General features: G+C 43.6%; 1 protein-coding gene across 11 annotated transcripts in view; it reads right to left on the bottom strand.

Annotated features, from left to right (window-relative positions):
• Positions 1-8860: 8860 nt before the first annotated feature.
• The window catches only part of IKZF1 (IKAROS family zinc finger 1), a 109604-nt gene continuing 96317 nt past the window's right edge, over positions 8861-22147 (bottom strand). For 4 of the 11 annotated variants that reach the window (XM_053266188.1, XM_053266183.1, XM_053266187.1 and 1 more), the window contains 3 exons: positions 16827-16931; positions 14494-14652; positions 8861-9993 (listed from right to left, as the gene is read on the bottom strand). In XM_053266188.1, the coding sequence (XP_053122163.1) occupies positions 9287-9993; positions 14494-14652; positions 16827-16931 (971 nt within the window). In that variant the 3' untranslated portion in view covers positions 8861-9286. Of the gene's footprint in view, positions 9994-14493; positions 14653-16796; positions 16932-18616; positions 18643-22147 lie in introns of those variants that run through there. The other 7 variants (XM_053266181.1, XM_053266189.1, XM_053266185.1 and 4 more) reach the window with 3 other exon arrangements.

A 22147-nucleotide genomic window follows, 5' to 3' on the forward strand; every position in this document is an offset into this window, starting at 1 on the left:
ATGGCTCCACCCTGGAAATGTGAAACACCAGCCATATGTCATATCAAAGGCCTTACCTAGCACAAGTTCCAGGCTGGATTGGTATGTTTCACACAAGTGGCCAACAAAAATTATGTCATGGCCATTGAGACTCAAGGGTGTCTACTCAGGGGCTACTAGAATGATTTCTAGGGCATAGGTCAGTTTTTGTAGCACGGCTAGAAATATGGCTTCTCTAGGCTCTTTCCTCTCTGCCAAAAAGTATGCTTTCTACTAGGCATGTACTTGAGTGCAGCTGAAGCCAGATAATCTGCACCATCTTGCAGTGCACCTGACTTTGGGTTAGGACTGTGTAGGTGTGGGCATGGGAGCCTTTATAGGAAGCAGAGACCTGTACTGCTCCAGCTGTTGGAGATGGACTTCCAGTGCATTGACCTTTTGCACCAACTATCCTAATGACCACTAGGGACACTGGAAGTAGAGATAGTGAGTAAGGGTCTCCCTGACTGTTCTGCCTGTCCCTACACTATGACCCCTGATCTGTCTCTTCCGCACTTCCTGTGCTGAGTCACAATCCTTCCTTTCCTCCTAGAGAGCAGATGGAAACATCTCTCTCTCTCTCCTTACCTATCCATTATGTCGTCCTTTAGATTAGGTTTAGGTCTTTCCTATCCAAGTGTATTTAACCAATAAATATTTAGTATTTAGTTCTACAAGGATTTCCATGTGTTTTCTCTAAATAGCTGCAACAACTAAACCATCCTCTGCTACCTACTCTGTAACTGGAGTGTGTGCTCATTCCTTAGTGCTCTGCTGTTTTACCTATTGAGGGTAAAAATTAACAACCTCTAACATCAGCAAAGAGCGCTTGAAAGGCCTGCCCCTCCCACACACACACCTCCCACCGTGCCCTGCATGCCATCTCATCTGGTGCTGGGACAGTATGCAGCTTGGTTTCTTGTGAAGGAGACCCCCCTGCACTGGAAGTACACAGTGCTGTGTGAAGATGGGTGTGCTGTGAGCAGCTGCCTCTGAGCTGCCTCACAGTTCTGAGGCGGGTGTGTGTGTGTGTGTGTGTGTGTGTGTGCATGCATGCATGTGTGCGCACGCAGATTATTCAGCTCTGGCTACACCAAAGCACAGCCCTGTTTTCTGCTTATGGTTTTAAGAAGCGCTTAGATTTTGGAAAGCATAGATTTGGGGATCCAACTTGGATAAATGGGGCTTGAGGCTCAATTTGAGCCAGACCTAGAGTCTGTTTTCAGTGCCATCTTTTTTTCTGGCAGGGCTCCTTTGTTCTTAAGAGAAGTATAGACAGGCACAAATGCAACATGGGCCTTATAGTAAACACTCGTATCCTAAAACATGTGGTGGTGCCATTGTGATCTTCCCTTTCTACTCCTTCCCTCCCCATCTGTGCTGAACAGTAGGGCCAAACTAGAAGTGACAGTAAAGGCATCATCAACTAGTTTGAGGGGATTTTTTAAAATATAAAAAGACTCTTGAAATAGCTATGTTGGGGTCAAATCCAGATCAGGCCCTTGAAGCAAAAGTAGAGGGTGTGGAGCTCTTTAATTTCGCACAAGTTCCTCTGAAGCTGCTGTGGGCCTCCCAAAGTGTCAATGCAGCAAATGGCACCTTTGGGGAACTACAGCAGTCTCGGGCTGGGAGTAGATTTGTGGCAGGCATACGGTGCAGAATTAAACAGTCTCTACTTCTGCACCACAGTTTGGATCTGAATCTGGCCGCATGCAGCTGCTGTTTAAGATCCTCCCCACCCCACCCCACTAGATTATAACTGTTGTTGGGACACTTGTTCTCTTTACTTCAGGCAGTTCATATTCACAAGTACCCATATCCAGGAATTAGTTGTAGGCAAACAAGCTGAGAATTAAAATTCAGTCTAGCCACTGGGAAAGAAGAAGTGAAAACAGTCAACTGCACCCAGATCCAGGCAGATCATTTCAAGGGTAGTTTTGATACCAAATTATCCCTGTTATGCAAATTTCCTCCCCAACCGGCTGGTTCCCAGTTATGCATGGGGAGAAGCAGTGGCCACATCTGCTTCCCGTTTTGCCATTTCAGAGACTAACCATCTGTTTGGCCTCATCCCGAAGAGCCTGCAGTGTGCTGATTAACTTCCTCACCCAGCCAGCCAAAGGCCCGCTATCTGCTGCAAGGTGTAGAGGTCTGTCTGCCTTTTCTTCTTCTTCTTCTGAGCTGCTAACAAACCAGAACCTTCACTTCTCTCCCAAGGGACAGGAAGGCGTTGGTTTGTGTGATTTGCAGCAGGGCAGCATTGGCAGCTGCCCTCCATGACCCATGTGATCTGTGCATGGCTGGGACAGATAAAAAAACAGGATTCCTCACATAGTTTGAGTTGCTATGGCAGTGAGACCCCCAAAAGAGCAACTTATCGTTGGTTAATTATTTTAGCTGGCTATTTCTGATGATAGTTTGAGGAGCAATATTTTTTTGCTCGGTTAGGGACACAGAATTTGTGTGACCAAAGAGAGTTAGCCAAAATCTGTAGCGTATTCATAGAGATCTGCTTCTAACAATGGCCCAGATCCTTCTCTAGTCATGGACAGCTACTATTCATTAACTGGTGACTCTGGCAGGAATACACACCCCTATAGTCTCATATAAAGATGCATCCAGATAAAGCATCTGATGCATTTCTGTCTTGCTGGATTGGAGCAAGAGTATCTGCTAGGAAGAGATCTGGAGCAGAATTCAATGTTCATTTGCAACATTAGAAAACCATGTCCCACATCAACAGCTGCCTTTCAAGTGTCTCTTCTAGAAGTTCTGTTGCTAGGACTACTGGTGCAGTGGCTATGCAGTCCTGGACTCAGATAACAAGGTCTTTCCCTATATATTTCATTGTTCAATTTCAGTTAGGGCTCAAATTTGGAGCATACGGCGTTCTGAGTGATTCTGAGCATGTGCAACATGTGCAAAGTGTTTCCTCTTAACCAGTGAGTCACCACAAACATCCCACAACTGCAGGAGTTAAGTGTAAAGGCTTCTAAAGCAGAAGATGGAAGGATGTCCAGGCAGGCTCCAGACCTTACAGATCTCCTTTTTAGAAATTCACTATAAATGTATTTTGCTTGGGTATACAAACCTTATGCCTTGAACAGTCTTAAATTTTATTATTACAGCCAATAGACTAGCAAAGCCAAACTTTATGCATCTTTTAAAATTTCTGGATTCTCTCCTCAGGATTGCTGGGCTACCCCTGTGATGGTTAGTAGCTTTAAGTGCAGCAGGGCTGTGATTTACAAGGGCCAGATGTACAAGGTGGCTGTGCAATGGAAAACGGACACACATGATTTGCTGGGGTTAGCCACAGAATGCCCTCTCATGTACATCTTTACACTCAGTCACATGACAGAAGTGTGAAATCTTTTTTTGCTAGGGATGTGTTCGAAGCAGTTCAGCACCTCTATTTTTAGGCACTGAAACGCTTCGAGCTGTCCCTTCTGAATCATTTCGGTGGGTGGGGAGAGCAGGCACTTTAAAAGGAGGAAGGCAAGCAGGGGCGTAACGAGGCTGGAGTGGGTCCAGAGACAAAATTTTAAAATGGGCCCCTCGCTGATACGCACACACTCACTCCACAAGTGACTTGCCTCTGGGGGGCCCCTTGAGGCGTGGGGGCCCCCAGGCAGCTGCCTCCCCTTGCCTAATGGTAGTTACGCCCCTGAAGGCAGGTCTCACCTGCCCCCTCCCTTGCTCCTCCACCTCCCTACACCCCCACTCCCGGCCAGGCTCCTGGGAAAAGGAAATTCCCTGTTCCCAACAGCCTTTGGGCAGCATCAGGAAGGAAATGGCATCTGAGCATGTATGGACACCATCTTGAGTCTTCAGTATTCACAAGTTGGCATCTGCACATGCTCAGATGCCAAGATGGCATCCGCACAAACAGCACTGCTCGGGGGTAGCAGAGGAGCAAGGAAGGAGCAGGCAAGGCCTACCTTCCTCCTTTTAAATTGCTCGCTCTCGGACCCACCCACCCCCGCCATCGGATATGCACGAAACGCTCCGTCCGCATTCCTAATTATTGCAGCTCACTCTGCAAATTGGAAACAGGATAATTAGAGATAGGACTGTACTCTAGAAGCACTGAACATAAAACCCTCTGATCTATAGATAGTACCTTGAAACTGAATTTACTTTCTATCTACTATGCTTTCCAAACCACCCCTGCTATCTGAGCAGAGAGACACTTTTTAAAGTGGTGATTCTCTTATAGTTAGCAGGGGGGAGTAACTGGTCCTATCCAACCCCAGCACAGCACCCCTCCAGTGACTGTTGTTGCTGGTATCTGCATTATGTTTCTATTTTGATTGTGAGCCTTTGGGGACACGGGAACATCTTTATGTATTGTTTATTTTTCTATGTAAACCGCTTTGAGAGCTTTGATTGAAGAGCGATATATAGACATTCATAGTAGTCATAATGTGTTGAAATCATGTGGTTGAGCCTGGGACTACTTTAGGCTTCAGGTGGTGGTGGTGGTCAGGCTTGAATACTCTCCCAAGTTAATATATATATACAATGCATGTAAAAATATATCACATTCGGAGGAAAGATTGAAGCCAAGACTTTCCCTCTGAGGTGCTAGCTTTCTACATGCAAGAAAAATTCTATATATGGGAGAATGCATTCCCCGCCTACAGTCCATACTGTGATACCACATGATTTGCCTGATGGTGTGGCTTAAGTTCCACAAATATTACTGAGACTAAATCAGTTTAAATCCAAATACTTTGAATTAACTGAGTTGTGGATTAGTTTGTCATTCTCTATATCTCTTTAGAGAGCTTTTGATTTCATGATTTTCTTTTCATTCATTCTTTTTATCTTTTCTTCCCCCCTCACACACACAGAGTTGCAAATACCTACGAACAGTCAACCACAATCCCAAAACTGTTCAATGTTGCATACTTTCAGTTGCTTAGAGGAGAGTTGAAAGTACCCTTCATCACAAAAAGATGTCTTTGTCCTCAAAGAAAATGTTTCTTGCATTCTGAATTGGTTTTTTTTATGAAATTTGCTTCAATTATTTTTAAATACATTGGTCTGAATTGGGATTACAATATAAAACCACAGCAAAAATGTGTTAAGTACAGTTATAAAAAGGCAGTGCCAAGGTGGGAATGGGGCGTGAATTCTGAAAAGCGTTTCTTAATCTTCCTATTTACAGATGTGAGACATTATATAATAACAAACATCAATGTAAAACAATCCATCTAGTTCTCTCTTCGGAGGGTATAAATAGTCCATAATAGGATTGGTTCTCAGTCTAGTTTATCAGAACCATACAGATATAGATATAGATATAGATTTTTTTTTAAAAAACAGGACATTTAATTTTCAAACCAAACAAGAGTTGTTCTGGGAACTTGGAAGGGATGGGCAGAAGTGACATTTCAGCCATTTTGGGCCATAGGCTATGCCTTCTGATACAGTGCAGCTTACTAATATGCTAAACCACTAAACTGTATTTGCGTTTAATATCAATGTACTCAGTTACAACATAAATAAACAATTCTAGAACAAAGAAACATATCCACTCTGATAATGTATTACTTGATTTCTATTTAACTATAGCTATGATACATATAGCCACAGACCTTTATTTGCATGCATGGGCATCTCGTAGATGTTGAAAGCTACACAAATCTGCAAATAGATGCTGCAGTCTCATGGGTGTCTGCAGGAGTTTTTTCTGGAGGGCGGGGAGGGGGGCAAAATATACACATACAAAGTATGTAAATAGAAATCAAGTAGTAGCATGGCAATATTGGCTCAATCCGGGGTGGGGGAGGCACTGCCCTCCCCTCTGGATGCCCATATCCAGTCCATAGCTCTTGTGTGTGTACAGCTTGCCTATTTAGTTTAATTAAAGGAGCAGAACTGGAAATGGATCTGCTTCCTCCATTGAAATGGGTGGAGTAGTCCTTGCAGACTGGAAAGCTCTATATGTGCACTGGAGTGTCTGTGCCCAGAAGAAATGACTGAATAGAAGTGACAAAGTTTTGGTGGTGACTAACTTATGTGACAGATCAGAAATCAAACATTTTAAAACCGTATGCATTCCAACTATCAAGGTCAGAATGAGTACTGCTATGAAATAGATTTCTGCCCAAAGCTGGAAGTGAGTGGGGTATATTCCATTATGGTTTCTTTGAATTCTCTGTTTCCTCTGTAATAACCAATATTAGGGCCTCTTCACACTTTACATTTTTACATATATTTTACATATATACCTGAAGACATAGACCAGCATCCTAAGAGTTGCATGTGGGGAGAGCTTCTATTCATGCATAGAGGGAAGGGGCTGATTTCGGAGATCCCCTTCCCCTCTGCAGCGTCCTGTGCTTCCTGAAAATATGTCCCTGAGTATCCTACAACCTTCAGGGACAATTTTGCAGGGACAATTTTTTGGGACTCACAGGTGGCTGCAGAGGGAGGGGGGGATCTCTGAAAATTGCCGCTCCGTTCTCGTCACATACAACTCTTAATTTGAATGTAGCCTTATAATATGTTTGATAATGGATGTATCCTACAGATACGCTTCTCAGAGAAGTAGGATTGGCTATGGCTTCCTGTTGACAGTACACTCAATGCCAAACCTGGATTTATTGCAGTATAATGTGTGAAACAGCCTTTAGTAACCATGTGCTACAAAACATCTGAGAGTACATGGAGAAGAAGGGAGAACTATCTGTAAAAGCAAAAGAAGCACTTTCCAATGCAAAATGGGCAAATGTGACTTTTGCAAATGCAGTTTAGCCACATGATTGGAAGCATTTAGTCCTGCAAAGGAAAGGATGAAGAAGAGGAGGGGGGAAACCCAACTATGGACTTTCCCTCATTTTTTAAATAAATGTTTTTCTTCTTCTAGTTTCTTCTTTTGATTTTAAAAGCGGCTGATGAGTGTTGAGGCTCTGATGACTTATTAACCATCTGTAAAAACCATCTATAGAAAATGTGCAATCCTAGCCAAGGTGTTTGTACTATACAAGTTCTTGTTAATGTGCATGGAACAGGTGATACAGTGCAGATGGACTAAAATAAAGCATGCTGGAATACGTACTTAATCCATCATTTATAGTCTAATGTGGAAGCTGAATTCCACAAAGATTGATTTTGACAAAAATGGCCCTAACCCAATGATCCTCTTTATGTACCCATAGTAGATGGCACAGGACAGTGGGATTTTTATTTACTTTTGTTAATCACAGTTCCCCCTTACAGCATAATGAGCTGCTTTATAATCTCAGAGGAATTTAAAAAGTGGTTTGTGATAGGGATGTGCACAAAACTGGTTTTGCCGATTAAACTTGAATCCAAAACAGATGCGAGCCAACCTGGCTCAGCTGAGCCAGACAGTTTGACCAGAGCTATACCTGTAAAGGAGAATCTGGTGAGGATTCCCATTTACCAGTACAGGGGCAGTGGGGCTGTCCTAGTATAGAGGGGGTGGAAGGGGAGTAAATCTATACTCACAAGTACATGCCCTGGCTGCAGCTGCAGGGGGAGCGCATGCACAGAGGTCACTAAAATTGCCCTGGTTGTGCTCTGGCCCAGCTTGGGATTCTGTGTACATGCAGGGGCCATTTTGGAGACCTTTCTGCATGCAGCCCCACCCTCGTGGCTACTGCCACAGCCAGGGCCTGTACTTGTGAATACACATTTATTCCCCTCCTGACCCCTCTATACTTAGGACAGCCCCTTTGCCCCTGTACTGGTAAAGGGGAATCCTCACCAAATTCCCCTTTACCAGGATAGCTTCGAACCGGCTTAGTTTGAACTGGGTCTAGTTTGGTTCAAACTCAGACTGGCCAAGGCCGATCTGGTTCGAGCCGAGCCTTTTCGACATTGAGCCAGGCTTGAACAGAGCCGGCTCGCACACCCCTAGTTTGTGATACAGTGCAGGGTGCTCCTGTTGGGCAGTGGCACAGGTAGATTAAAGTCCAAATGCATGCATACAGTCCCTGAGCACAAAGGGGCTCTCTCTCACACTTCTCTAGGTTGATGCCACTGATACTCATGTGACTTAAATTATATTAGGCTCAAACTGAATTGTCATTGCATCCGAGTTGTAAACCTTTTAAAAAATATTTTAAGTTGACCAAAGCAATTCATGTTCCCATAAATTAATTGCTAAAAATGCTGCAGTATGGGTTTTTCTCAGCTGAATCCCTGAGAATAGCATCTGTAATAAACACAACAGTGGCTATGTTACACTCCACTGTTTGCATGAGGAACTCTCTCTTAGATCAGGCCTTGACAAATTTTCTTTGGGTCTAGGAACTGATCCACATGTCTAAGGAGCCAGACAACAGACACTTGACAAAATTATCAGACTTGGCAATGGGCATTGTTGGGGGCAGGGTAAATGGGCTTCTCTTTATTCCCTTTACAAGGCACCTAGACAAGGCAATTCAGGAAGAGTTATTTAATAAAATATTTGTCCCAGGCAGCTCTATTTCTGTTCTAAGCATAAGAACAGAAACATAGTTGCCTGGGACCAAAAAATATTTTATTAAATAACTCTGAATATCCTAGCTGAGGCACCATGGTTAAATTTTTAGGTGCCATGGCTCCCTGGTGCCTGGGATTCGTCAAGCCCTGTCTCAGGTTCTACTCATCATACCCACTTTAAGTATGTTCAGAGTGACCTATTATAGTGGTATCCACTATCCATGCCACTCTTTTGGTGATCCTAATCAAACTGTGCCCAGGAGGGGTTCAAAGGTGCTCAGACCATCAGCAAAATCTAAGTGATGCTTAACCTATTCTAAAAGTGGATTATTGCTGTTGCTTAGTGAATGTACCAAATAATCACAGGAAATTGAAAAATATGTATGATGTAAGAAGTGTATTTTCAAAATATCAACACAGAAAAGGTTAACACTAATCCTGTCTTTCCAGCTTTCAAATTAGGGTACAAATGGTGCACAGGTAACTGCCTTTGATGGAGAGAGGGGGAGATGTTTTTTTAAAACCCAGGAAACAGTTGCTAGCAAGAAAAGGTTTCTTCTATCTATCTACAAAATCTCCTATTTACTATACTAAAGTTTTGGATGACCCTATATTTGCAATAAAAACATCACTATTAATAGTATAAAAACTGAATTGTGTGTGCATGCTATTGAAAAGAGTTCCTTTCTGATAGCCTAGCCTTCTGGTTTTTATTGGATGCTGTTTATGGTCTTGTTTCTGTGTTCTGAGTTTTTGCTGCTGTTCATGGAGCTCCAGTAGTACAGGCCACTTCTATACAAGAAGAGTGTTAATTCATGTGAAAACGGTGTTCCCCACGAGTGATGTGAGAAGAGAACTCATACCTGTCCTGGCTGCGGTAGCCACACATGTTACACTCAAAAGGATCACGAAACCCATGACAGCCCATGTGGATGGTATACATTACATGATCTAAGAAAAGGACTCTACAAGGTTCACATTTATAAACTTTCACTTGCTCCCCATTGCCACTGATGACTTTGAACGCCTCTTGGGAGCTGTCACTGCTTGCCCTTAGAACATCATATTGCCTGTGTTCTTCCTTTATAGAGAGGCCATTTCGTGCATGGGGCACTATGTGGTTAGTTAGGTAAATCAAGCCACTACGTTCTTCATTATTGCTCTCTGTATCAGTGGAGTCTTGGCAGCTGTTGCTGGGTGAAGGGTCCCTTTCCGAAGAGATGGATTTGGCTTTAGAAAGCAGTAGCAAGTTTTCCACCGCACTGTCCTGAGCTGCGTGATTGGAACGAGCTTGGTTGTCCCCAAGGGGTTTGTGGAGCTGATACATGGGGCTGATGACAGGCACTACTTCAGAGCCACCTGGTGGAGTCTGCACCAGGGGACGCAATGACTCTGCCCCTAGATAGCTGATGGCATTGTTAATAGCCTGGTCCATGACATGGGTCTGCATCATATCATTCTCCTTCTCATAATTGGTGGTTGCATCATAAGGAACATCAGACATGCATTTCTCACCTGCAACCAAAATAGTCAGAAGTTAGGCATGGGATAGGACTGCTCTTTAAACAATTCATTAACCAATCCAAACAGAGAGTGACACTGTAGAACATAAGATGAGTCTACAGCTAAAGCAACTGTAATATGAATATGTCTCAGTCAGTGGTGCTGTCTTCATTCTATTATGATAAAATGTGCACAGATGCAAATATTGTGTGATGGTAATTAAACCTAGTTTCAAAATCAGGCAGCAACATTGTAAGATATATGACCTCTAAACAGTTCATATGTCTCATATGTTATGAGACCAGCTTGGTGGTTCGAGTGCTGGACTAGGACCGGGGGACCCGAGTTCAAATCCCCATTCAGCCATGATGCTAGCTGGGTGACTCTGCTCCAATCACTTCTCTCTCAGCCTAACCTACTTCACAGGGTTGTTGTGAGGAGAAACTTAAGCATGTAGTACACTGCTCTGGGCTCCTTGGAAGAAGAGCGGGATATAAAATGTAAATAAATAATAATGTATGACATCTAAACAATTAATATGTCTTATATGTTTCCTATCTGATTACTGTGAGCCATTCTGAGAATCATTGTTGGTCAAAAAGCAATACAGACATTTAAAAATACAGATGGACCTCATTAACGATGGTTTCAGTATTTACAGTTTTGCGTATCCATGGTTTAAAAATAAGAGTATTTGGTGGGGTGTTTCATGTATCTGCGGTTTTGAACTTGACCTTGAACTTGACACATTGATCCTTAACTTAAAGCTTTGACCCTGAACTAGACACTTTGAACTTGAACATTGGTGTGTGTGTGTGTGTGTGTGTGTGTGTGTGTGTAGGAACTCCTGTGTGTGTTCACTTGAACTGGCTCCAATCCTGTGATGCCTCTCTGGCTAACTTGCCAACCAGTCAGGCCTGGAGTTTGTGCTGCTAAGTGCTGAACTTCAACTGTGGGGTAAGAAAGTCTCATGATTACAGTACTGTGTGCATTACTGGAGGAGCTAGAGAATAGGACAGCATAAGATCTGAGGTGGCCATAGTACAGTGCTGTGCTCCATGCTTAATAGGAATGTGCAAATCGATTCGGGTACAAATAGATTTGTACCTGAATCTAGCTGATTTTGGCAATTTGGAGACAGAACAAATCGCCTCTGGTCCATTGGCTAGATTCGGGTCCAAATCAAATCGTGCCAGATTTGATTCAAATAGTTTTGAGATTCAGATTCCTATCATTTCCCCCAGATTCCCAGCTTTCATTAAAAAAGAAAAAAAAGAAAAAGAAAAAAGCTAAGCTCTAGCCCTGGTAGAAGTGGAGTTATGGAGCAAAATATGTGGTCACTAATTTTCAGGTGTTTGGATTCTTAGGTGTATAATAACTTTTCCTCAATGAATCCCTATAAGGATTCATTCCACACCTTCATTTGTATTCATTTTTTAAATTTAAGGCACGGGGAGGGTGTCTTTACCTCCACCCCCTCTTTCCCCTGCTGGCGCTGCTGTCATAATCACTGGTACAGGCGGCTGTAAACCCTCTTGCTGCCCGAGTCAGTGTAATACCGGAAGTGGCCAACATGTGCAACACTTCTGGTATTACGCTCACCAGGGCGGCAAGAGGGTATACAGCCACCCCACGCCAGTGATTTTGACAGTAGTGCCGGTGGGGGAAACACGGCGGGGGAGGTAAGGACATCCTCTCCACACCTTAAAGCAACCCCGTTCCCGGGGATTTCTAATTTTCGGGTGAGTGAGGAATGAAACCCCTGCAACTACATTTTTGTTATATCATTCCTAGAACAAATGGCCTGAAACTGTGTGCTCTTTTGATCATTTAAGTAGCAATAAATGCTTATTTCAGGTTCAAAATCTTTCCTGGAATTCTCTACAGCAGCTATTCAAGATCAGACCTTCCTATCAAGATTGAAATGCTAGCTTGAGGTTTGTATCGGATTTTTAAAACTGGCATTTCAAACTAATTGTGGAAACTGATACATGGTGTAGAACTGTGCCAGTTGGAAGTCTGATGCCTGATTTTGCAATCTAAATGTTAACATTTAATCACATTTTTAAAAATCTCATATGTCATTTCAGGCTTGCAACCTCATGGGTGACAATGTGCTTATGTAGCTGAATAAATTGTAAGTAAATATAGAGGTCATTCACACAATCAAAAGCTGTGTTCTGCCCAGGTTTGGGAGCTACGTGTGCTCCCAATTTTCAGTTGTGTGGAAGCAAGGTAAGAGGAAAACCTGGGTAGAAGTGATTGTGTGGAAGCAAGGTAGGAGGAAAAGCTACCCAGGTGTTCCTCCTACCTTGCTTCCACTCAACTGAAAATTGGGAGCACACACAGCTCCCAAACCTGGGTAGAACACAGTTTTTGATTGTGTGAATGGCCTCATAGTATAGGTATGGCATATACAATACTAACACATTCTAGAAGGTATCTGGCAGTTCTCCATCACTTCCAGCCTTCCTTCCCTGCAGGAATTCCTTTTATTTGCCAATCTGCCCCTATGAGGAAGGGAGTTCTACAGCTAGGCAACCAGTTGCAGGGGGAGGGGAGAAAACCCAAGCCACTGCCCCTTTATCAAGAGAGTACTGCAAGTTGACCTTGCACAGAGAAGGTCAGTTAAGCTGAGAAAGCACTTTCACCCACTTCCCCTCTGGGTAGAAGATCAGCAGGCTGTCCAGCCTCTGCTGAGACAGCAGCGTGAAGGGATAGACGGGGAAGGCTCGAAGCAGGAAAGTGATCCCCTCCCCCAATTCTTCAGACATGAGGCCGACATCTTTCTTCCCAAATCAGTCCTGTCTCAACAGAGAAAGTGTGTTGGGAGAAACAACAAGGATTTAATATTAGGGCCAGAGTGCACATTACACACTGAAGTCATTCACATAATCAAAAACTACCCCGGTTTGGGAGCTGTGTGTGCTCCCAATTTTCAGTCGTGTAGAAGCAAGCTAGGAGGAACACCTGGGTAGAAGTGATTGTATGGAAGCAAGGTAGGTGGGAAACCTGGGTAGCTTTCCCTGCTACCTTTCTTCCACACAATCACTTCTACCCAGGTGTTCCTCCTAGCTTGCTTCTATACAACTGAAAATTGGGAGCACACAAAGCTCTCAAACCTGGGTAGACCACAGTTTTTGATTGCGTGATTGACCTTATTCAGTTTTGGGGGCAGGGTGATTTTCAGTGGACAAGCAGAATGTGAGGAGCCATGCCAAACCTCCCCAACCCACTGCTTTTCTGATGTAACACCTGATACAAGCCAACCGCTCCAGGTTCCAGATGAATGCTTGGAAAAAATAAATACATCTGGAATCCTATTTTGGGGGAAGCAGCTGGAGGGAAGCAGAAGAATGCTGGGAAGGGTTAAGTGTCCCTTTTGAACTGCCACTGAAAACAGTTTCCACCTGAAGTGCTTTTCCATAGAAGAAGCAGCCATATACAGCTAGCTTTAGAAGGGCAATTTAAATCGAGAAAATGAAACGGAGAAAGGTTAAATCTCCCCTCTTTCTTTAGCTACCTACCTACTTTATTTGTTTGTTTATTAAGTGGGAAATTTATTTATTTATTTATTTATTTAGTTAGTTAGTTAGTTAGTTAATTTTAGTTATTACATTTATATACTGCCCCATACAAAAAGGTCCCTGGGTGGTTCACAATATAAAAACCATTAAAACATTAACATAATTTAAAAAATTTAAAATACAATGAAAACTCTGATTTGATAGTATACCACCCACTGTCTCATCTTGTTTGGTCTTGAGTTTCCCTCTCCATTGAGGAACTACCCAGAGAGGCTGTTCTCATGCGCACCCTAACCCGGGCTAGGGACTGGGGTTAGGGGCTGCACGTGAGAACTGCTGGGATCGGGTCCGATACTTGTGGGGCAGCGCCGCCTAGCCTCCCTATTTACCATGGCTGTTAGCCGAGGTTAAGGGAGTGAGCACTCCCTTATCCTTGGCTACTTGCTCATGTACGAGCATGGGCTGCTTCCAGCCCAGCCGCACACAGAGATGGGCTCCAAGAATACCTGTCTCTTGTGGGAATCCCACAATGCAACGTGCATGTCGCATGTTGCATTGTGGGATTCATGGAAGCCGGAACAACATTCCAGCCCTGGATCCCTCTGGCCTGCTCCGTGCTTCACGGAGCAGGGCTGCTTGTGTGGGAGCATCATCCTACCAACAATCCCTTGGTTTTCTGTGGAGAAGGTAAGCTTTTTGGAGCCTTCCCTGCCCCACCCGCTCTCGGCAATTGTGAGAATCACCCCAGAGTCTCTATACATCAGAGAAAGGGGATGTGTGTGGGTGTGGGGAGGGGGGGTCAAAAAGACTAGAGTCCCTGCATCTCCTTTTCCTAGAAATCAAGCACTGACTACAGTACAGTGTGGCATCTCATGACCATCTAGAAGACAACGGGGAAAGACAAAATTGTTCCAAAAATGCACATAGATTCTGCTTTGTGAAGAAAGCAAAATTGATGCTAGCAGGGAAAATAAATTTGGGCTACCTTGATTCCAGTCAGATAAGGCTCCCACCTTTTGAAGTTTAGTCTGGCTCTCTAAACTTGTACTGTCATTCTGGTATCTTCTTACACCACACTCTGAGTAACTGACAGGAAACGCTACCCTTCTAGTCCTCATATCTGGCAGGTTTCTCGTTCCTCCCCCTGTGGGTAAGGAAGTGAGAGCGTGCAGTGTGAGCCTGCACCCATTCCCATAGCAGGACACAGCCTTAATTGAATATGTTCTTCTCAAACCACTGTTAATAATTCTCCTTTCTTCCTCGTATGCTCACAGGATAGACATTTTAATATACTTTGAATACAGGGCCACTTCCCTGGCAGTTTGTGGGGAAAGCATGTAAGGATCTTTAAGGGAACATGCAAAAATTCATTGAGAAAGTTCTTCATTTATTCCTGCTTTAAGATAATCTGAGGAGGCTCTGCCACTAAATTGATCAGAAGGCAACAGGGACTAGAGTGCTCCTGGCAGTAATGGCCTCCTCTGCAACTCCATGCCTGGGGAGGTTCATCTGGACATTTCATTCTGCTCTTTTAAGGAAGAAAACATTCTGCTCTTTTAAGAAACAAGTGAAACCGATCTGTTTTCAGAGTGTTTTCTCCCTCATGCAAAAAGGCCTGGAGTAAGAAATTGCACCCTGCAGCTTTGATTTGTTACATATTTGAATTTATTTTCAAATACTTTAGACTGTGTTCATGGAATGCTTTATAAACCACTTTGAGGGGACTGATGGGAAGCAGGGTAGGAACTGAATAATTAATTGCATTAATGATAATGATAATAATAATCTCAGTGAACATCTCTGCACGATAAAAATTATTAAGTCCAACCTCTTCTGTATACCAGACACATTCTACCATGCGTCCCGAGGGACCCCACTAATTCTGTTCCCAATTGACACTATGAAAATAAACACAGTTATGTAATGCACTTAATTTATATGTCTGGCTGCAAAGGCTGCATGCTCTTGGTGTGTGTGTGTGTGTGTGTGTGTGTGTGTGTGTACCAGAGATTATGATAACATTGAGCCAAACAAGGGAACCAGTGGCCAGTAAAATGTTTGTGAGAGGAGAAGCAGAAGCAGACACTGGAAAAGCAGGGCAGTGGATCCAATGAATAGCCTGGGAACACGTTCTGTAGTATTGTTGAAACTAAGCAGGTGTGGACTTAATCAATATGCCTGGCTAAGAGACTATCAGGAGCGCCCTATAAGATGCTCTGGGTATCCTAAAGAAAAAAGGGGGATATAGGGTGGCGGTGCTCATGAGCAGCCCTTTTATGAGGCAAGGTAAGACCATTGTCTCAGGTGGCAGATTACGGGGATGGCAGTAGGGTGGCAAGATCTCCCCTTCTGTTGTCACTATTGGAGCAGCTATTTGGCACTGATCTGATCCTTGCAAACTTTGCTTAAGGTGTGCTTCTCCTCATACTCCTTGCAAAGCTTGCGAGAAGCATGAGGACTGAGGAGGAGACTGCTGGCAAGCTTCTTCCTGCCCCCCATGCATTTGCAGAGGTCAGTTTTGAAAGGGGGCTAGCCTCCACTAGGGACATGGGGCAAGGTAGCATTTTGTGCCTCTCCTCAGAGACTGTAATACCCCTGGTGGAGCTCAAAAATGCCCCAAGTCAGCAAAGTGATCTCTGTATAGTGCAGGATGACCTGCTCATGTTCCTTCATTTATTTCTATTTTTAAAATTATGTTACAACAAATGAAGCACAGTCAAAATATCTCAAGTTGAAACTATAATCCCATGAACATTCACCTGGGAGTAACTCCCATTGAACTTGGTGGTACATACTTCTGAGTAAATATGCATAAGATCGTACTGTAAGTGTGCTAGGTAAATGACTGACCCCGAATCTCTGCAGATTACTGGCCAATGTGATGTGCAGCATTCTGGTGGCAGAACACTCAGTGCCAGGGCTGCAGTGGATGTGTAGGCAGCCCTGATGCTGTGAAGCAAGAGCAGTTGCGCAAGCAGTGCTACTACAGCTATTCCCAGTGCAGTGAACAAGAGCAACTGCTGTAGTGCTGCCTGAGAGATTGCTTGTTCTTAACAGCATCAGAGCTGCCTGCGTGTTTTCAGGAGCCCTGGCATGGATCATTCCAGCACTGGAACGCTGTGTGTCATGTCAGCCACTGATTTGACTGAAACTAGGAGCTACTTGGAGCCAGTATTTCATAGCTAATTAATAGTTTAATTACTTTGCCCTTGTGGTTGCAATGAAGAAATAAAAGCAAAACTGAAAAATGCGACCAAGTAAAGGAAGCAGCAAACATTTAACTCTTACCAACAAATTTCTGAGGCATAGAACTCTTACGTTTGGCGACGTTACTTGCTAGTCTGTCCAGTACAAGGGATCGCTCTGACCCCATCTTGCACAGGTCTTCAGCCATTTCACTCTGACTGGTCTCCTCTTTCATGACTAAAAGTTAGAGGACACAGATGTCTTAGGCAAACAGAGACACACACACTTCTAGACTTTGCTGAGACACAGTCTATAGGCAGGCACTGGGGAGAAGTACCATAAAGAGAAGCAGTTTGGGGTATCCAATATTGGTGTCCCGGGGATGGCACAGTCTGGGCTAATTGTTTCCCCATCCATTAGTTCTTTGCTCATGAACTAGCAGACGCAAACAAAACTGCAGAATATATCAATTTTTAAAAATTAGGGTTCAAAAAAAAGGGCCAGTCTTAGGAGCCTGTGTAAAGTGAGATCCCAATTGCAATAAAAAGGAGACGGCTATAGAGGGCCTAGCACAGGCAGGCAGGCAGGCAGGCAGAGGCTATAGATCAGCTTTAGCTGCAAGGATGTAGCCACCCAGCTCTACCCTGTCATTCGGCCAACATATATTTGCAAGAGATTTCTCATTTCTCACAGAACAGAAACGTCCATAAGATAACATACAATGAGGAAAAGCACAACAACCCTTGGGTGCAGTGGTGGCTGGGGAATTTTTGAGGTGGTGTCTATAGCTGTGTAGAGAATAATTGATATTTCTCAGTGATATTTCTCATAGCACACCTCATGTGCATAAGGGCAATAGTTTCCTTTTGTAAGTGCTGTAATGTCCTGGTGTGGTGAAGGAGGGGCTGATATTTTTAACAGCCCCTCCTTCACCACAACAGGACATTACAGCACTTACAAAAGGAAACTATTGCCCTTATGCACATGAGGTGTGCTATGAGAAATATCACTGAGAAATATCAATTACTCTCTACACAGCTATAGACAGAGGAAATGGCTTCCGTGTGTGAAAGGACATTAGCAACCCTTCTCAACAATGCTGAGCCTCACTAACTCTCATTTAAAAATTAAGCCTAACACATAGCTTAAATTCTTGACTTGATATTTAGAAATATCAATTGATATTTCTAAATATTTATATTTGATATTTATTTCTTGATATTTATTTCTCATTTAGAAATTAAGCCTAACACATAGCTTAAGTTCTTGACTTGATATATCTTTAGGGGAAACTTGCGCACCCTTTCTTCAAACCTAGAAGAGCAAAACTGTTAGGGAATATTAAAACTGTTAGGGAATATTCACTTCCAGCGACCTACTTAAAAACAAAATAAAACACCAGTCTCTCAAAAGCCAAACTACTTCTCTCTCTACAATGGAAATAACTATTTTGGCCATATGGGCAAACACTTTCATTTGACAGAAGTTAGCACTAGAACCTATGTTCAATACATGGCTCAGGACAGAGCTGGGCCAAGTACCTCACCACTGTTTAATCATACCCAGCTCATTTATATCCTCCCTATACAGAGGAATATCTTCCAGGTTTGAGGGCACAGGGTGTCAGTTTAAAAAGACACCAATGTACTGAAACACTGGAGCATGCAGGGAAAATGATTTCACTACGTTCATTCAAGTGAAAGGGGATGGATCTGGCAGTTCCGTTATGTAACAGGGTAAGAAGACAGGATCCAAAACAAAACCAAGCAGGCCGAGGCAAGGCCTAATATGCAATCCAGACTTGGAGAAGGGAGTGAGAGTATGGCTGAACCATGTGTTAATTCTGACAGCCTCCTCTCTTTTCAAACTGCAGCTAGGCAACAAGCCCTGCCCATAAAGCTCCAATACACAGGTGATCTGACCTGCTTTCTCTCTGCCCCTACTGAGAAGCTACTGAGTGAGTTTGTCTTTTAGCCACATGGACAAATATTTGCAAGGAGGGAAGGGGAGGAGGATCTAGCAGGATCTAGCCAATAGGCAGCCAGGATTTTAGATGCAAAGCTCCACCCATCTAGCCCCCCGTCTAGCCCCCATAATAGAGCTACCTTTGGTTACATGGTATAGCTATGCCATGGCAAAAACAGAGGTTGGATCCCAGCATCTATGAGAACAGCCCTGCTGGATCAGGCCCAAGGCCCATCTAGTCCAGCATCCTGTTTCACACAGTAGCTCACCAGATGCCACTGGAAGCCTACAGGCAGGAGTTAAGGGCATGCCCTCTCTCCTGATGTTACTCCCCTGCAACTGGTACTCAGAGGCATCCTGCCTCTGAGGCTGGAGGTGGCCTATAGCCCTAAGACTAGTAGCCATTGATAGACCTCTCCTCCATGAAGTTATCCAGACCCCTCTTAAAGCCATCCAGATTGTTGGCTGTCACCACATCCTGTGGCAGAGAATTCCCCAAGCTGATTATGCGTTGTGCCAGGCCAACTGCTAGAACTTCATCCTACAGGAGTAATGGCAGGTGAGAGGGCATGCCCTCAACTCCTGTCTGTGGCTTCCAGCGGCATCTGGTGGGCCACTGTGCGAAACAGGATGCTGGACTAGATGGGCCTTGGGCCTGATCCAGCAGGGCTGTTCTTATGTTTCAAGCTGCTGTCTCTATGCAGCAGACTGCAGGCAATTCCAGATGAGAAAACTATATGCTTAATTCTGCAGTAGCATCTGTTCTGTACAGATACTTTGTTCATAAGGAGACATGTTTATGTGGTGTACAATTAGCTGAAGATGTTGTACATCCTCTCTCCCAGACAGTCACTACCTGTATTTCCTGGTTTGGTTTTGCAATCTGTTGTTCTTTAACGAAGAATAAAGGGAAGCACTGTGCAATCCAGCCAGTACAAACTCCATTGTACTCCCTCTTTTCTCTTCTGCTCCTTTATCTATATCACTGTGTACTCACTGCATTTCTTTCTATCCCAGCTTCCTTATAAATGGGGATCAATACATGGGGCTTGTGCACTAACTCCTATTTACCTTCATCCCCAAAAATTACTTTGGAGAGCATCTTTGCCTAAGACCATTACACAACTGAACCTGAACAGCATTTATTCATCTAGTGCCATTGCAGAAATAGTGAGTAGAAAAGCTTTTGACAAAGTTACTCATCAAAGACTCTTGAGAAAACTTAGTTGTCATGGGATAAGGGGACAAGTACATGTGTGGATTGATAACTGGCTGAAGGACAGGAAACAGAGGGTAAGTGTAAATAGACAGTTATCTAAATAGAGGAAAGTAAGAAATGGGGTCCTCCAGGGATCTGTACTGGGACTGGTGCTTTTTAATTTATTCATAAATGATCTAGAAGTTGGGGTAAGCAGCGAGGTGGCCAGATTTTCAGATGACACCAAGCTACTTAGGGTAGTGAAATCCAAAACATTGCGAGGAGCTCCAAAAGGATCTTTGCAAACTGGGGGAGTGGGCGACAAAATGCAAATGCAGTTCAATTTAAGCAAGTGTAAAGTGATGCATATTGGGGCAAAAAAACCCAACTTCACATAAATGCTGATGGGATTTGAGCTGTCAGCGACTGACCAGGAGAGAGATCTTGGGGTTTTGTGATGGATAGCTAATTGAAAGTTTTGACTGAATGTGCGGCAGCTGTGCTAAAGGCCAATTCCATGCCTGGAATCATTAGGAAGGGGATTGGAAACAAAAGTGCTAGTATTATAATACCCTTATACAAAACTATGGTGAGGTCACATTTTGAGTACTGCGGACAGTTTGGGTTACCATATCTTAAGAAGGGCATTGTAGAACTGGAGAAGGTACAGGAGAGGGCAACCAGGATGATCAGGGGCCTAGAGCACTTCCCTTACGAGGTAAGGCTACAATACCTGGGGCTTTTTAGTTTAGAAAAAAGATGACTGATAGAGGTCTATACAATCATGCATGGTGTGCAGAAAGTTGATAGAGAGAAATTTTTCTCCATCTCGCATAACACTAGAGTTGGGGGACATCCCATTAAACTGATTGTCAAGAAGTTTAGGACCAACAGAAGGAAGTACTTTTTCACTCAACGCATAATCAACCTATGGAATTCTCTGCCACAGGATGTGGTGACTGCCAACAGCCTGGATGGCTTTAAGAGGGGTTTAGATAAATTCATGGAGGACAGGGTTTAAGAGGGGTTTAGATAAATTCATGGAGGGGATTAGATAAATTCAATGGCTACTAGTCTGAGGGCTATAGGCCACCTCCAGCCTCAGAGGCAGGATGCCTCTGAATACCAGTTGCAGGGGAGTAACAGCAAGAGAGAGGGCATGTCCTCAGGTCTTGCCTGAGGACTTCCTAGAGGCATCTGGTGGGCCACTGTGAGAGACAGAATGTTGTACTAGATGGGCCTTGGGCCTGATCCAGCAGGGCTGTTCTTATGTTCTTATGGTGTGACTATACCTGTGGATTCTTTTCCATTAGAAAAAAACATAGCCAAATGAAAACTTAGATGACTCCCCGCCACTTGGAGTGATGTAATTGTCTCATAGACATTTAACACATATGTACATTACAAACAGATCATAGTTTATATCAGTTCAGCTATTTTGGATTCATCCAAAAAATGTTGCAAACTGTAACCTGGAAAGGATGATTACCAGCAAACGTTTATGCTAGCCCACCCCATTTTCACAGTAGTTTCCTAGGAAGATGAATGACTGCTAGATCGGTGACTTATACTGACCTAATTATGTCCTAATGAACAATTAAACCAGGTACCTACATACAAATTAAATCTGTTTCACTCAGATCATTTTTGTCTGATGAAAAGCTTTCTGTAGTTTAAAAAAATGCTCATCCTGCTCCACCAGCAAAAGTTTATTAGTGGGAAAGATACAATCTTTTAAACCTACCCCATGAGCCCCAAGCCACCTAATAGCGCAATCGGGAAGCAACCTGCCTAGAGAGCAGGAGGCTGTTGGTTCAAATCCCTTCTGGTGTGTTTCCCAGAATATGACAAACTCCTATATCAGGCAGCAGTGATATAGGAAGGTGCTGAAAGGCATCATCTCATACTGCGTGGGAGGAGGCAATGGTAAACCCCTCCTGTATTCTACCAAGAAAAGCACAGGGCTCTGTGGTCTTCAGGAGTCAACATCGACTCAACGACACAACCTTTCCAACCTTTATGAACCCCAAAGATTAGTCAGGCAAGGCAGCAGTTTTTATCATTGGCAGCTGGTAGTTGTACTATGACTACTATGATTTGAGCCACACCAGACATACCAGACAAAGAGATCAGATTACTAAGTACTATTGCATGACCATGGCTCTTCTTTGTTCAAGGCTGGCTGCCTCTTACTGCTCTTTAGTAATTACTGAGGATAGCTTGGGTTTGTTCATCTGTTAAGAAGAAGAAAGGAATCCATAGGAGTCTTTCTCAACTAGGTAGAAGGCCT

The sequence above is a fragment of the Hemicordylus capensis genome, chromosome 6 (assembly GCF_027244095.1).
Source record: "Hemicordylus capensis ecotype Gifberg chromosome 6, rHemCap1.1.pri, whole genome shotgun sequence".
Lineage (NCBI taxonomy): Eukaryota > Metazoa > Chordata > Lepidosauria > Squamata > Cordylidae > Hemicordylus > Hemicordylus capensis.